The sequence below is a fragment of the Neophocaena asiaeorientalis genome, unplaced genomic scaffold (genome assembly GCF_003031525.2).
Source record: "Neophocaena asiaeorientalis asiaeorientalis breed wild unplaced genomic scaffold, Neophocaena_asiaeorientalis_V1.1 scaffold43, whole genome shotgun sequence".
Taxonomy (NCBI): Eukaryota; Metazoa; Chordata; class Mammalia; order Artiodactyla; family Phocoenidae; genus Neophocaena; species Neophocaena asiaeorientalis.
In genome coordinates, this window is record NW_020173674.1 from 7,918,695 (window position 1) to 7,929,716 (window position 11,022).

Sequence of the window (11,022 nt, forward strand, 5' to 3'; positions counted from 1 at the left end):
CTGTGCAGGAAACAAACAACAAAAAACCCAGGGGAAAAAAAAAAAAAAAAAAAAAAAATACTCAGAAGGCTCTTGCCACAGTAATGGGGTAAATTAGCCCTAGATTAAAAGATGCTTTTTTCTGATCTAATTAATTATTATTTAATTATTATAAATTATAATGATTAGTTCATGTTCAAAGCAAACCTTAGAAGGAGCAAACTGTTTCCAAGTGTCTTAACTTCAAAACAAGGTTTAAAGATATTTAAAACACTACCAAAAAAAAAAAAAAAAAAAAAAAACAAAAAAAGACCAAAGAACATAAGATTTGTAGTGTCTGGCATCAAATAAAAATTTTCCAAAAAACAAAAAAATTTCCAGGCATGAGAACAAGCAGAAAAATACAATTCATAATTAGGAGATAAATAGTTAATAAAAGTAAATCCAGAAATGACACAGGTAATAGAATTAGTAGACAGAAACACTAAAAAAAATTATTTTAAATATATCCTGTTTGTTCAAGAAGGTAGAGAAAAGCATGAACATGTTAAGGAGAGATGGAAAATATTAAAAAAGGTCAAAATTGAACTTCTAGGCAGGGTATTAATGACATATTAGACACGGGAGAAGAAAAGATTAGTAAACTTGAGGATAGAGCGGTAGAACTATCCAAAATGAAACACGGAAAAATAAGACTGGGGAAAAAAAAACACTGAACAGAGCATCAGTGAGCTGTGGGATGATTTTAAGCAGTCTAATAGTCATGTGACCAGAATCCCATAAAAGAGGGGGGAGCAGGAAATATACCTGAAAAAATAAAGGCCAAAATTTTTCCAAAGTTGATGAAAACTATAAACTCAGATTGAGGAGGCTCAATGGACCCCAAGCATGAGAAACCTGAAGTGAACCAAGGCACGTGATCATCAGATTGTTTAAAACCAGTGATAAAGAGAAAATCATAAAAGCAGTCAGAAAAAACGTGTGTTTCATACAGATAAACAAAGAGAGACAAGCCACAAGACTGTGAGGCAGAATTTTTAAGGGAAAAAAAAATGTCAGCCAAGAACTCTACAACAAGTAATATCTTTCAAAATCAAAGGCAAGGGCTTCCCTGGTGGCGCAGTGGTTGGGAGTCCGTCTGCCGATGCAGGGGACACGGGTTCGTGCCCAGGTCCGGGAGGATCCCACATGCCGCGGAGCGGCTGGGCCCGTGAGCCATGGCCGCTGGGCCTGCGCGTCCGGAACCTGTGCCCCGCAACGAGAGAGGCCACAACAGTGAGAGGTCCGCGTACCGCAAAAAAAAAAAAAAAAAAAAAAAAAAAAATCAAAGGCAAAAGAATGACTTATACAGACATACAAAAGCTGAAAGAATTCATCACCAGTAGACCAGCTTGACAAGAAATGTTAAAGGAAGTCCTTCAGGCAGACAGATAATGGTACCAGCTGGAAATCCAGATCTATACACAGGAAGGTGAAGACCCGGCAGGGAATGGTGAGTGTGTAGGCAGAGAGAAAAGACTGCTTTCCATATTTTAAAAATGCATTTGCAGGACGATTGGCTGATGGAACTTTTCTGTGTCTTGACTGTATCATGTCAAGGTCCTGGTTGTGATACTCGTTGGAGGAAACTGGGTAACGCGTCTCCAGGTATCTGGGATCTCATGTATTAGTTCTTACAACTGTCTGTGAATCTACAGTTATCTCAAAACTAAAAGTGTAATAAAAAAATAATGGACTGTACTCGCTTTGGCAGCACATATACTAAAATTGGAACGATACAGAGAAGATTAGCATGGCCCCTGCACAAGGATGACACGCAAATTCGTGAAGCGTTCCATATTTTTATATGGAATCTAAAAAAAAAAAAAGTCATGAAGAACCTAGGGGCAAGATGGCAATAAAGATGCAGACCTACTAGAGAATGGACTTGAGGATACGGGGAAGGGGAAGGGTAAGCTGAGACAAAGTGAGAGAGTGGCATGCACATATATACACTACCAAACGTGAAATAGATAGCTAGTGGGAAGCAGCCGCATAGCACAGGGAGGTCAGCTCGGTGCTTTGTGACCACCTAGAGGGGTGGGATAGGGAGGGTGGGAGGGAGGGAGATGCAAGAGGGAAGAGATATGGGGACATATTTATATGCATAACTGATTCACTTTGTTATACAGCAGAAACTAACACACAATTGTAAAGCAATTATACTCTAATAAAGATGTTAAAAAAAATAATGGACTGGTTACAGTAAAAATAATCATGATGATGACTCAACAATTCTCCTCCTAGGTATTGATATACACCCAAGAGAAATGAAAATATATGTCCACTCAAAAACTTGTACATGAATATTCATGGCAGGATTGTTCATAACAACCAGCCAGTGGGGGTAAAACAAATGTCTATTAACTGATGAATGGATAAATAAAGTGTGGCATATATGTACAATGAAATATAATTTTACAATAGAAAGGAATGAAACACTGAGACAGGCTACAACGTGGATGAACCTTGAAAACATTACGCTCAGTGAAAGAAGCCAGCCACAAAAGGCCACGTGGTGCACGATTTCATATACATGAAATGTCCAGAACAGGCAAATCTATAGAGTCAGAAATTGGTAGATGCCTGGGGCTAGGAGGGGTGGGGGATAAGTGAGGAGTGACTGATAATGGGCGTGAGATTTCTTTTGGGGATGATGAAAATGTTAAACGGGCAAATTATATGGTAATGACTTATTTCTCAATACAGTCTTCATCATAATAATAGCAGCAACAGGGGATTCCCTGGCAGTCCCGTGGTTAGGACTCCGTGCTTTCACTGCCAAGGGCACGGGTTCGATCCCTGGTCAGGGAACTAAGGTCTTGCAAGCTGTGCGGCGCGGCAAAATAAATAAATAAATAAATAAGAATGACAGCAACAGGATGACAATGTATCGTGGGCTTTGACGTATGTAGAAGGGGAGTGTGTGATAACAAGAGCGCAGAGGCTGGCAGGGGAAGACGGGATCCCGCTGTAAGGTTCTTACACTGTAGTGAAGCGGTGTTTCACTGGATGGTAATTATAACCCCTAAAGCAACTGCTAAAAAGAGAAAAAAAAGCAGTATAGATAATACACTCTTATAAAGGAGGTAAATGGAATCATGAAAACTACTCAATCCAAAAGAAGGCAGGGATGGGAATTCCCTGGAGGTCCAGTGGTTTAGGACTCGGTGTTTTCACTGCCAGGGACCCAGGTTTGATCCCTGGCGGGGGATCCTGCCAGCCGCGCAGCACAGCCAAAAAAAAAAAAAAAATTAATTAAAAAATTTAAAAAATAAAAAGAAGGCAGGGAATATTGTACAACGCAGGGAGCATAGCCAATAATCTACGACAACTATAAATGGAGAATAACCTTCAAAAATTGTGAATCACTATATGGTATACCTGTAACTTAGATCATATTGTTCATCAACTATACTTCAATAAAAACCAACAAACAAAAGAAGGCAGGGAAGGCGGGAAAAGGGCACAACAGCCTGGAGGAGAGGAAGGAGCACGGGGATGTGGACGGAGAGGAAAGGGGGGCCGGGCGGGTGGGAGGGAGTGGGCAGCGCCAGGGCCAGATCAGCACGGTCCTGGGCCGCAGGCACCCACAGGAGCCTTTTAAGCAGGATTGACAGGACCTAATGCACCTGTAAACGTTCATTCCAGATACTGCGTGGAGGTTGGGGAGGCCAAAGGAGGAGAGAGGCCCATTAGGAGGGGCTGCAGCAACTCACACGAGAGAGCCTGACGCTGCACAGACGAAGGGATGGAGAGGAATGGGTGGTTTGGGATGTTTAGTTCAAGGAAGGATCAACAGGACACAAGGAGGGATGAGATGAGAGGGAAAGGGAAAGACCCAGAATAGTGTAAGTGTGGGGATTTTGCCATGAGTCCATGGTGGGAGGATGTGCTGGGCAGACTTGGAATCAAGAGTTCTGTTTCAGGACTTCCCTGGTGGCGCAGTGGTTAAGAATCCACCTGCCAATGCAGGGGACACGGCTTCGATCCCCGGTCCAGGAAGATCCCACATGCGGCCGAGCAACTAAGTCCGTGCGCCACAACTACTGAGCCTGTGCTCTAGAGCCCGTCAAGCCACAACTACTGAGCCCAAGTGCCACAGCTACTGAGCCCACGTGCCACAACTACTGAGCCCATGCACCGCAACTACTGAGCCTGTGTGCTGCAACTACTGAAGCCTGCGTGCCTAGAACCTGTGCTTTGAGAAGCCACCGCAATGAGAAGCCTGAACACCGCAGCGAAGAGTAGCCCCGCTCGCCCCAACTAGAGAAAAGCCTGCGGGCAAAAGCGAAGACCCAATGTAGCAAATAAATAAATAAACAAATGAATAAATAAATAATTTTAAAAGGTTACTATGTCCAAAACAAGTAGGCTTATCCTAGTGGAAGGCTACTTTCAAAAAAAAAAAGAGTTCTGTTTCAGGCAGAAGCTGAGATGCCTGTTAGGTGCCAGAGCAGAGACAGCCATTTGGACATGAGAGTCTAGAGCTCAGGGGAGAGAGGTCTGGGCTGGAGGTGGTAAATCTATAAAGAGCACAGAGATGACCCTTAAATCCAGGAGGCTGGATCTTCCTGGGAGAAAGGGTAGAGAGAAGGAGGCTGGGGAATGGAGCCCTGGAGCCTGCAACTCCCAGAGGCTGTGGAGACAGGAGGAAGGGCTGAGGAACCTGGGCAGGGCGGCTGCAGACCCTTGTGCGCGTGGGGATCCCAAGTGGCCAAGTAAGAAGTGGATGGCAAACTTCCCTGGCCATCCAGTGGTTAAGACTTCCACTGCAGCGGGTGCAGGTTTGATCTTGTATGCCGCGTGGCGCAGCCAAAAAAAAAAAGAAGTGGACGGGAAGTGAGCAGGGGACAGATAGCATGGAAGGCACGGTCACCTCAGCAGGACAGGGACTCCAGGATAGAAGACTCTGGGATAGAGTTGGCTGAGGAGAGAGAGGGAGTCGAGGGGCACCCACAGGAAAGGCTTGCGGGGAGCAAAGACGCTGGACCCCAGGGTTCTAGAGACAATGACGCTTAGCAGTTTTGCAGTGAAGGCGGTTCAGAGAAGTGGGGCCACAGGTAGAGGGAGCACCTGGAGGTTTTCCGGATGGATTCATGGAGGCTGTTGGTTGCCGGTGGGGACGGCAGGCAGGGAGGGAGAGAGGCACACAGGTGCCTGCCCGCAAAGCCTCGTCTTTCACCTGCCCCTAGTCCCTGCAGGTCCCAGTGCCACCGCCTCCAGGAAGCCTTCCCTGAGTGCAGGTGTGGGTGCCTCCCACCTGAGCAGCCTTTCCAGGGGCACCTACAACCGTCTACACTGAGTTGTGGTCATTATCTCCCTGATGGTCCTTGAGAAACAGGTCTTGCCATCAACCGGGGCCCAGCACCATGTCGATGGAGTTAATAAACGGGTGTGGATGGACAAATGGACAGATGGACAGACCCCTACAAGTGTCTAACGTTCCTAGAGCCCAGACCCCCGATGCAAGGTCCCCGCGTCCCACTGATCCAGACACCCCTTCTCCCTGACCCAGCCCACCTTGGGATCCAGGTCGAAGAAGCTGTAGTACTTGAAGCGCAGCCAGAGCATGTCCCCCGCCTTGATACCCTGCTGCATGAGGCACCGCGACGAGTCCAGCCACCTGGGCCGCAGCGCAGGCAGAGGCTGGGTCAGGGCTGAGCCGGGGGCAGTGGGGCGGGCTGGGGGCTGGGCAGGGGCTGGGGCAAGCACACACGTGCAGGAAAGGCCTGGGGACAGGCGTGGGTTTGGGACGAGCAGGACACAGGGGAGGGTGTGGGCTCCGGGAGCAGGGGCTCAGGCACAAGCGCAGGTGAAGACCCGGCAGGCGAGGCACCTGCTGTGGAGCTGGGTCTTGTCCAAGAGGGAGCTGGGCCGAGGCAGGCGCTGGAGCAGCAGGGGGTCTGGCGGTGCCAGGGGCCGGCTCAGCATGTGGTAGCAGGCCTCGGTCTGGGCACTGTCTGAGAAGTGGGCTGGCATCCCCCGGAACGACACAGGTGCCACGCCTGGAGTGCGGATCACGGTCAACCAGGCCCGGGCCGACCCCAGGCCTCTGGGGCCTGCCCTTGTGGCTGCCCCTGGGCTGCCCCGCCTGCACTCACCCCCAGCCAGGATGACCTTGGTCAAGTCATACACCTCCTCCTCCGGCTCCTTTTCCTTCTTCTTCTTCTCCTTCTTCTCAGGAGCCCGGAGCAGAGACATCTCCTCAGGGTGCCGGATACCTGAGAGGAGCAGAGGTCTCAGCGGGGGCTGGGGTTCTGCCCTGTGACCTCCCGCCCCACCCATGGGCAGTTCGGGGCAGGGCACAGCCCCACGAGCCGGATGGGGAACAGCTCAGCAAGGTCGAGGTGACAACAGCTGGGCCTGGAAAGGGAGGGAACGTGCCCCCTGGCAGGACCCTCGCAGGGGGCAGAGTGGGGACCAGCCGGGGACTCACTGAGGAGCCGGCAGATGGCAGCCACAGCCTGGAAGAGGGGCTGGGAGAAGCTGGCTCGGAGGCGCAGGGCACGGCGATTGGGCAGTCGCAGGATGACAGGCCGGTGCTGGGGCCCAAAGAAGAGGCGGGCGTCCGCCAGGATCCCGTATTTGTCCAGGGTCCAGTGGGTCTGCAGCAGCCATTGTCTTTTCTGTTCCCACCAAATGGCATGGTCTGACCAGTCCTGCTTCCGCTCTGTGAGGCCACAGGCAAGGGGGGCCACGTCAGCCTTGGAGGGCCCTGCCCCCAGTGCTGAGCACAAGCCTGGAATTCAGAGGTGGTGACCGCCCCTCCCCTGCCCAGGCCAGGGGCAGGGCCAGGCGGGGTTGGCTTGGGGGCTAGGACTGAGGTCATGGCAGAACGGCTCTTTGCTGGCTAACCCTGCTTGTCCCCTGGGCTCAGTTGCTACTGAGGGGAGTCACTTCCCAGGGGAGCCCCCAACCCAGAATCTTCGTGCTCCCATCTCACACACTCCGGTGCATTGGGCTCCCCTGTACAGCACCTCCTGTGTCCTCCCACAGTTCCTGGCTTCATGGCTTCTCTCTGGCATTCCCGGGAGCCAGAGGCAACTGCAGGGCCTGGGGTTGTGCCGGGCACGCAGCAGCAGGCACTCCATGAATGTCTAGTGGTTACTAGCTCTGTGACCTTGGCCAAGACCTGAACCTCTCTGGTCCTCAGTTTTCTGGTTCCTGAGATGCGAGCAGCAATGGACACTGCTCAGTGCCTGCCGCCACGTGGTGACTGTGACACAGGCGTGCGGCCGCATCGACACGGCGCATGGGCCTTTGGATAGAAATGCGAGCACTTCGAGGTCATGCGGCTGGTGAAGGAGGACACGTGCTCTCCTCTCCATCTTCCCTTCAGGAGCCTGAACTGGTGCCAGGTGAGCGCAGTGGAAGAGCAGAGCCCACTAGCGTCAAAGCCCTTCCTGGGGAGTGGTCCCGTCCTCTGCGCCACCCTCCTCCCTCTTCCTCCTGCCCTGTCGCCCTCTGTGCCTTCACTCTGTTCTTGGTTTTGTGGCACCCACTCCCTGTCTCCTCCTGACCCTTTGCTCTTGTTCTGTCCCGTTGGACCCCTCTCCTGGCCTGCCCCCGTGCTTGCCCGTTGGTTCAGTCCGAGGACCCTCTTCTCCCTCCTTAGCCTCGGCCTCTTCCCAGGGTCTCACCTAGTCTAGGCCTTCATCTTCCTGCTGTGAGCCCCAGGCCAGAAACCCACAAGCCACTGGCTAAGGGGCACGTCCACTGGCTTCGATCATTCCAGACACCTTTTTTCACCAGCCCGTGTGCCCGGCTCTGGGACTATAAATGCGGTGACTCCTAGTCGCAGCCCTCAAGGCCCCACTTCACCGCGCTCTGCCTGACACTGGACAGAGGTGCCCCCTCCCCTCAGCAGCTCCCTGGGGGCTGGGTGACAACGGCTCTCCTGCCAGGCCCGAGCTTCCTCCCTTTCACTTTAGCCACCACATTTTACCAATGCCAGCCCTCCCCCAAACTCACCTCCTGTCCATCTTCACCCGACCCAAGGGGCCTGCCTTAGCCTGACAGCCTCCCACTGGAAACCTTTCGGCACAGCTGCCCTCCACCTCCGGGATGGAGTCCAAAACGCCTTATGGCATTCACCCCAGCCTCGTTTCTTGTCATACTCCAGGAGTCCTTCCCAGCCTAGAGGCTCCAGTTCGGCACTGCACGCCCCCACGCCCCAGCGTGTCGCCTTGTTCCTCCCTGCTGTGGCCCCCTCTCAGGATTCATACTGTCCCAGGCTAGGCGCAGCCCCTGTGTTGGCTTGCCCTGTGCGGCAGCCAACACTCAGCCCTGTGTCGGCAGCTAAAGGGTGGGTCCCACCTGCCCGGCTGCGCTCCAGATCAGGGGCTGGCCCAGCCAGCATGGCCATCAGTCGACCTCGGATGTGCTAAGGAGTGAGTGGGGGCTGGGGGGTGGGCACAAGAGTACGCTCAGGGCTGGGGACGGGAGCTGGAGGGACTTGATCCCGGGGGGCCCCCGCAGCGGGTGGAGGGTGGAGGAGTGGGTCCGGCTGGCCCCTTGTTCAGGCCTCACGCTTTGCTGTGGGCCAAGCCCCGGGGCCAACCGGCTCTTCTCCCGGAGCACCCGGTCTTCACCCTCTCCGCCCTGTTCGGCCAAGCCTGCCTGAGTCTCTGTCTGACACCCGGTCTCCTGAGGGACCCTCTACTCTCCACTTCTGCTTTCACAACCTCCTTGGGCTCTGCCTTCTCGAGGCTTCCCTCACCGCCTCAGCCCTGTGGCCGGGCTGCCCTGCGGCCCTGTGCTGTCCACAAGCCACCGACCTCCCTCCCGGGCCGCCCACTCACCCCCACCCCCGGGGGACCCAGGACCCAGGCTGGCACTATCGCGGGCCTGCCTTCCGGCTCTGGCTATCAGAGCGGACCCGCCGCCCTCCCAGGAAGGGGCAGCCCGCACCCCCAACAGGGAAAGGCGATGAGAAGCCCCCGCGTCAGCGGCCCTGCTCCCCTCCAGGGCTGATACCAGAGGCGGCTGTGCTGTAACTTCCTGTGGGGGCAGGGCCTTCTCACCCAGGCTGGGCCTGTCACCAGCCTGCTGAGGGCTTCCTTCCGCCAGGGGAGAGGGTGTGGGAGCCCCTCCCCACGTCAGCAGGAGCCCCCTCTGGGCTCCTCTCGACCCCCAGAATGGGATCTCTGCCTCAGCGCAGGCAAGGCCTCTCCTGCCCCAGAAGTGGGTGAACGGAGGACCGTGGCCAGGTCTGCTCCTCGGGGTCTTAGTGGAACCCGTTGGAGCGGGAGGAAGGGAGGAAAGACAGTGGGAGGGAGGGGAAGTTAAGTTGGGGAAATGTCTTTTTTGGAACCAAATGATTAAGCTGGTGCCTGAGTCACTGTGACTCCATTATCGAGGGCCACGCAGCAGGGCTGGCCCGGAAGTGCCAGGGGACCCCATGGGCAACGGGGGCGGTGGGCACTCACTGATCTCCTCCACAATCTTCAGGAGCACCCCACCGATGTGTGACTCCCCTGTGACCCGGAGGGTGACCGACTCGGCCTCGGGGTCCTCCTCTCCTACAAACACCCGCAGCTCCCAGGACGAGTCGATGTAGTCCCCGGTGGCTGTCTTCATCCCCGCCATGGCTGCGGCAACTCTGGGGAGAGGGTGGGAAGGAGGCAGGGTGGGCAGCTGGGCCCTGGTAGGCTGCCTGTGGTGCCCGGGACAGGCGGGGGCCCAGAGAGCAAGCCCGTAAGGCACAATGCCACGGCAGCAGCAAGACGCTGGGAGCTGAGTTGTTGCAGGCGAACCTCAGACCCTCTCTCCGTCACAGATGATTGGGCTGAAGGGACCTTCAGAGTCTGTGTTGCCCAGCCCTCTCCCTTCTTGCAGACGGGAAGACGAGGCCCGGTAAGAACAAGAAGGGCCTCACTCGACATCACCCATCTCGATGCCAGAGCTAAGCACAACCTCCGTCAGCTTGCTCAGCCCACGGCCCAGCCCAAGCCCACACTGGCAGCTGCCCACCCTAGAAATGGTTGTGAGCCCAGGTCAGAAAATAGTTCCAGTCAGGCCCAAAGGTCAGCTCCATCATCCCAAACCAGCCAAAGCCTCTCTAGGGCAGTGGAAAGTCCAGGCTGCCACATGGAGAGAGGCATGCTGGGCAGAGGGGCTGCCGGAGGGCGAGGAAGAGAAGGGTCCTTGGGTCTTCAGCCACCGGCCGGCTTACCTTCCCTGCAAGGGGCTGGGGCTGGAGGTGCGGGTTGGAGCGTCAGCCACTCCTGGCTGCAGCCCGCACACCTGCAGACCACTGTGTGCTTCCTTCTTCTCTCTCTCCGTGGAGCTTCCTTCAGAGGCCAGCCCTCGCGCGCCTTATCAGAGCAGGGCGGGCCTGGCCCCTCCCCAGGGCGTGCTGGCCCTGGGGGCAGGAAGCAACAGCCAGCACCGCGGTGGGTGGTGGCACAGCAGGGGTTCCAGTGGCGCCCTGCCTGTGCTCCCGGTGAGCACAGGAAGCAAGTGGGGCTTGTGGACCCAAGACCACACAAAGGGTCCCGTCACTTGGAGGGAAGCTCGATGCAAACGAGAGAAGCCACCTATTTGTGTTCCCTTGCCGGAGCCATCGCTCATCTCCAACCTGTCGTGAGGTGGGGGTCCTTGGGCTGTAAGCATCACTCAGCTGCAGAGTCTGGAGAGCGGTGGAGTTCAAAGGGCTGGATCTGGGTTATTTAGGGACCTGGCAGGTCAAGTCAGCTCAAGCCCCGAATGTCCTTTATCACCACAAAGTAGATCCTTAAAGGCCCTGAGGGAAACGACTTTATGTCTTTCCTGTCCCCAGTTAAGGGCCTCTTTTCCAAACTTGTCAACCTTAGAACTGCCCAGGGGAACAGCTGAACAGAAACGGGCCCCTGACGTTTCACTACCTGCCTCCCCCATGCCTTCAGGTTTCAAGACTTCAGACTTGCCACCTCTACTGTCCCTCCACCTGCATCACTCCCCTCTGGGGCCAGTACCCATGAGACTCACTCCTGTCATGTCCCTACGCAAATGTGACTCAGA

General features: G+C 54.6%; 1 protein-coding gene and 1 non-coding gene across 2 annotated transcripts in view; one reads left to right on the plus strand and one right to left on the minus strand.

Annotated features, from left to right (window-relative positions):
* FERMT3 (FERM domain containing kindlin 3) overlaps positions 1–10,338 on the minus strand; it is a 20,270-nt gene extending 9,932 nt beyond the window's left edge. The window contains exons 1-6 of the mRNA XM_024748822.1: positions 10,196–10,338; positions 9,450–9,622; positions 6,458–6,691; positions 6,123–6,242; positions 5,858–6,026; positions 5,542–5,644 (exon numbers count right to left, since the gene is read on the minus strand). Of these exons, the coding sequence (XP_024604590.1) occupies positions 5,542–5,644; positions 5,858–6,026; positions 6,123–6,242; positions 6,458–6,691; positions 9,450–9,609 (786 nt within the window). The 5' untranslated portion in view covers positions 9,610–9,622; positions 10,196–10,338. The remainder of the gene's footprint in view (positions 1–5,541; positions 5,645–5,857; positions 6,027–6,122; positions 6,243–6,457; positions 6,692–9,449; positions 9,623–10,195) is intronic.
* Positions 1,717–1,823, plus strand: LOC112402561 (U6 spliceosomal RNA). Its single transcript, XR_003003734.1, has one exon. It is a non-coding gene; the product is annotated as a U6 spliceosomal RNA (small nuclear RNA).
* Positions 10,339–11,022: the final 684 nt, after the last annotated feature.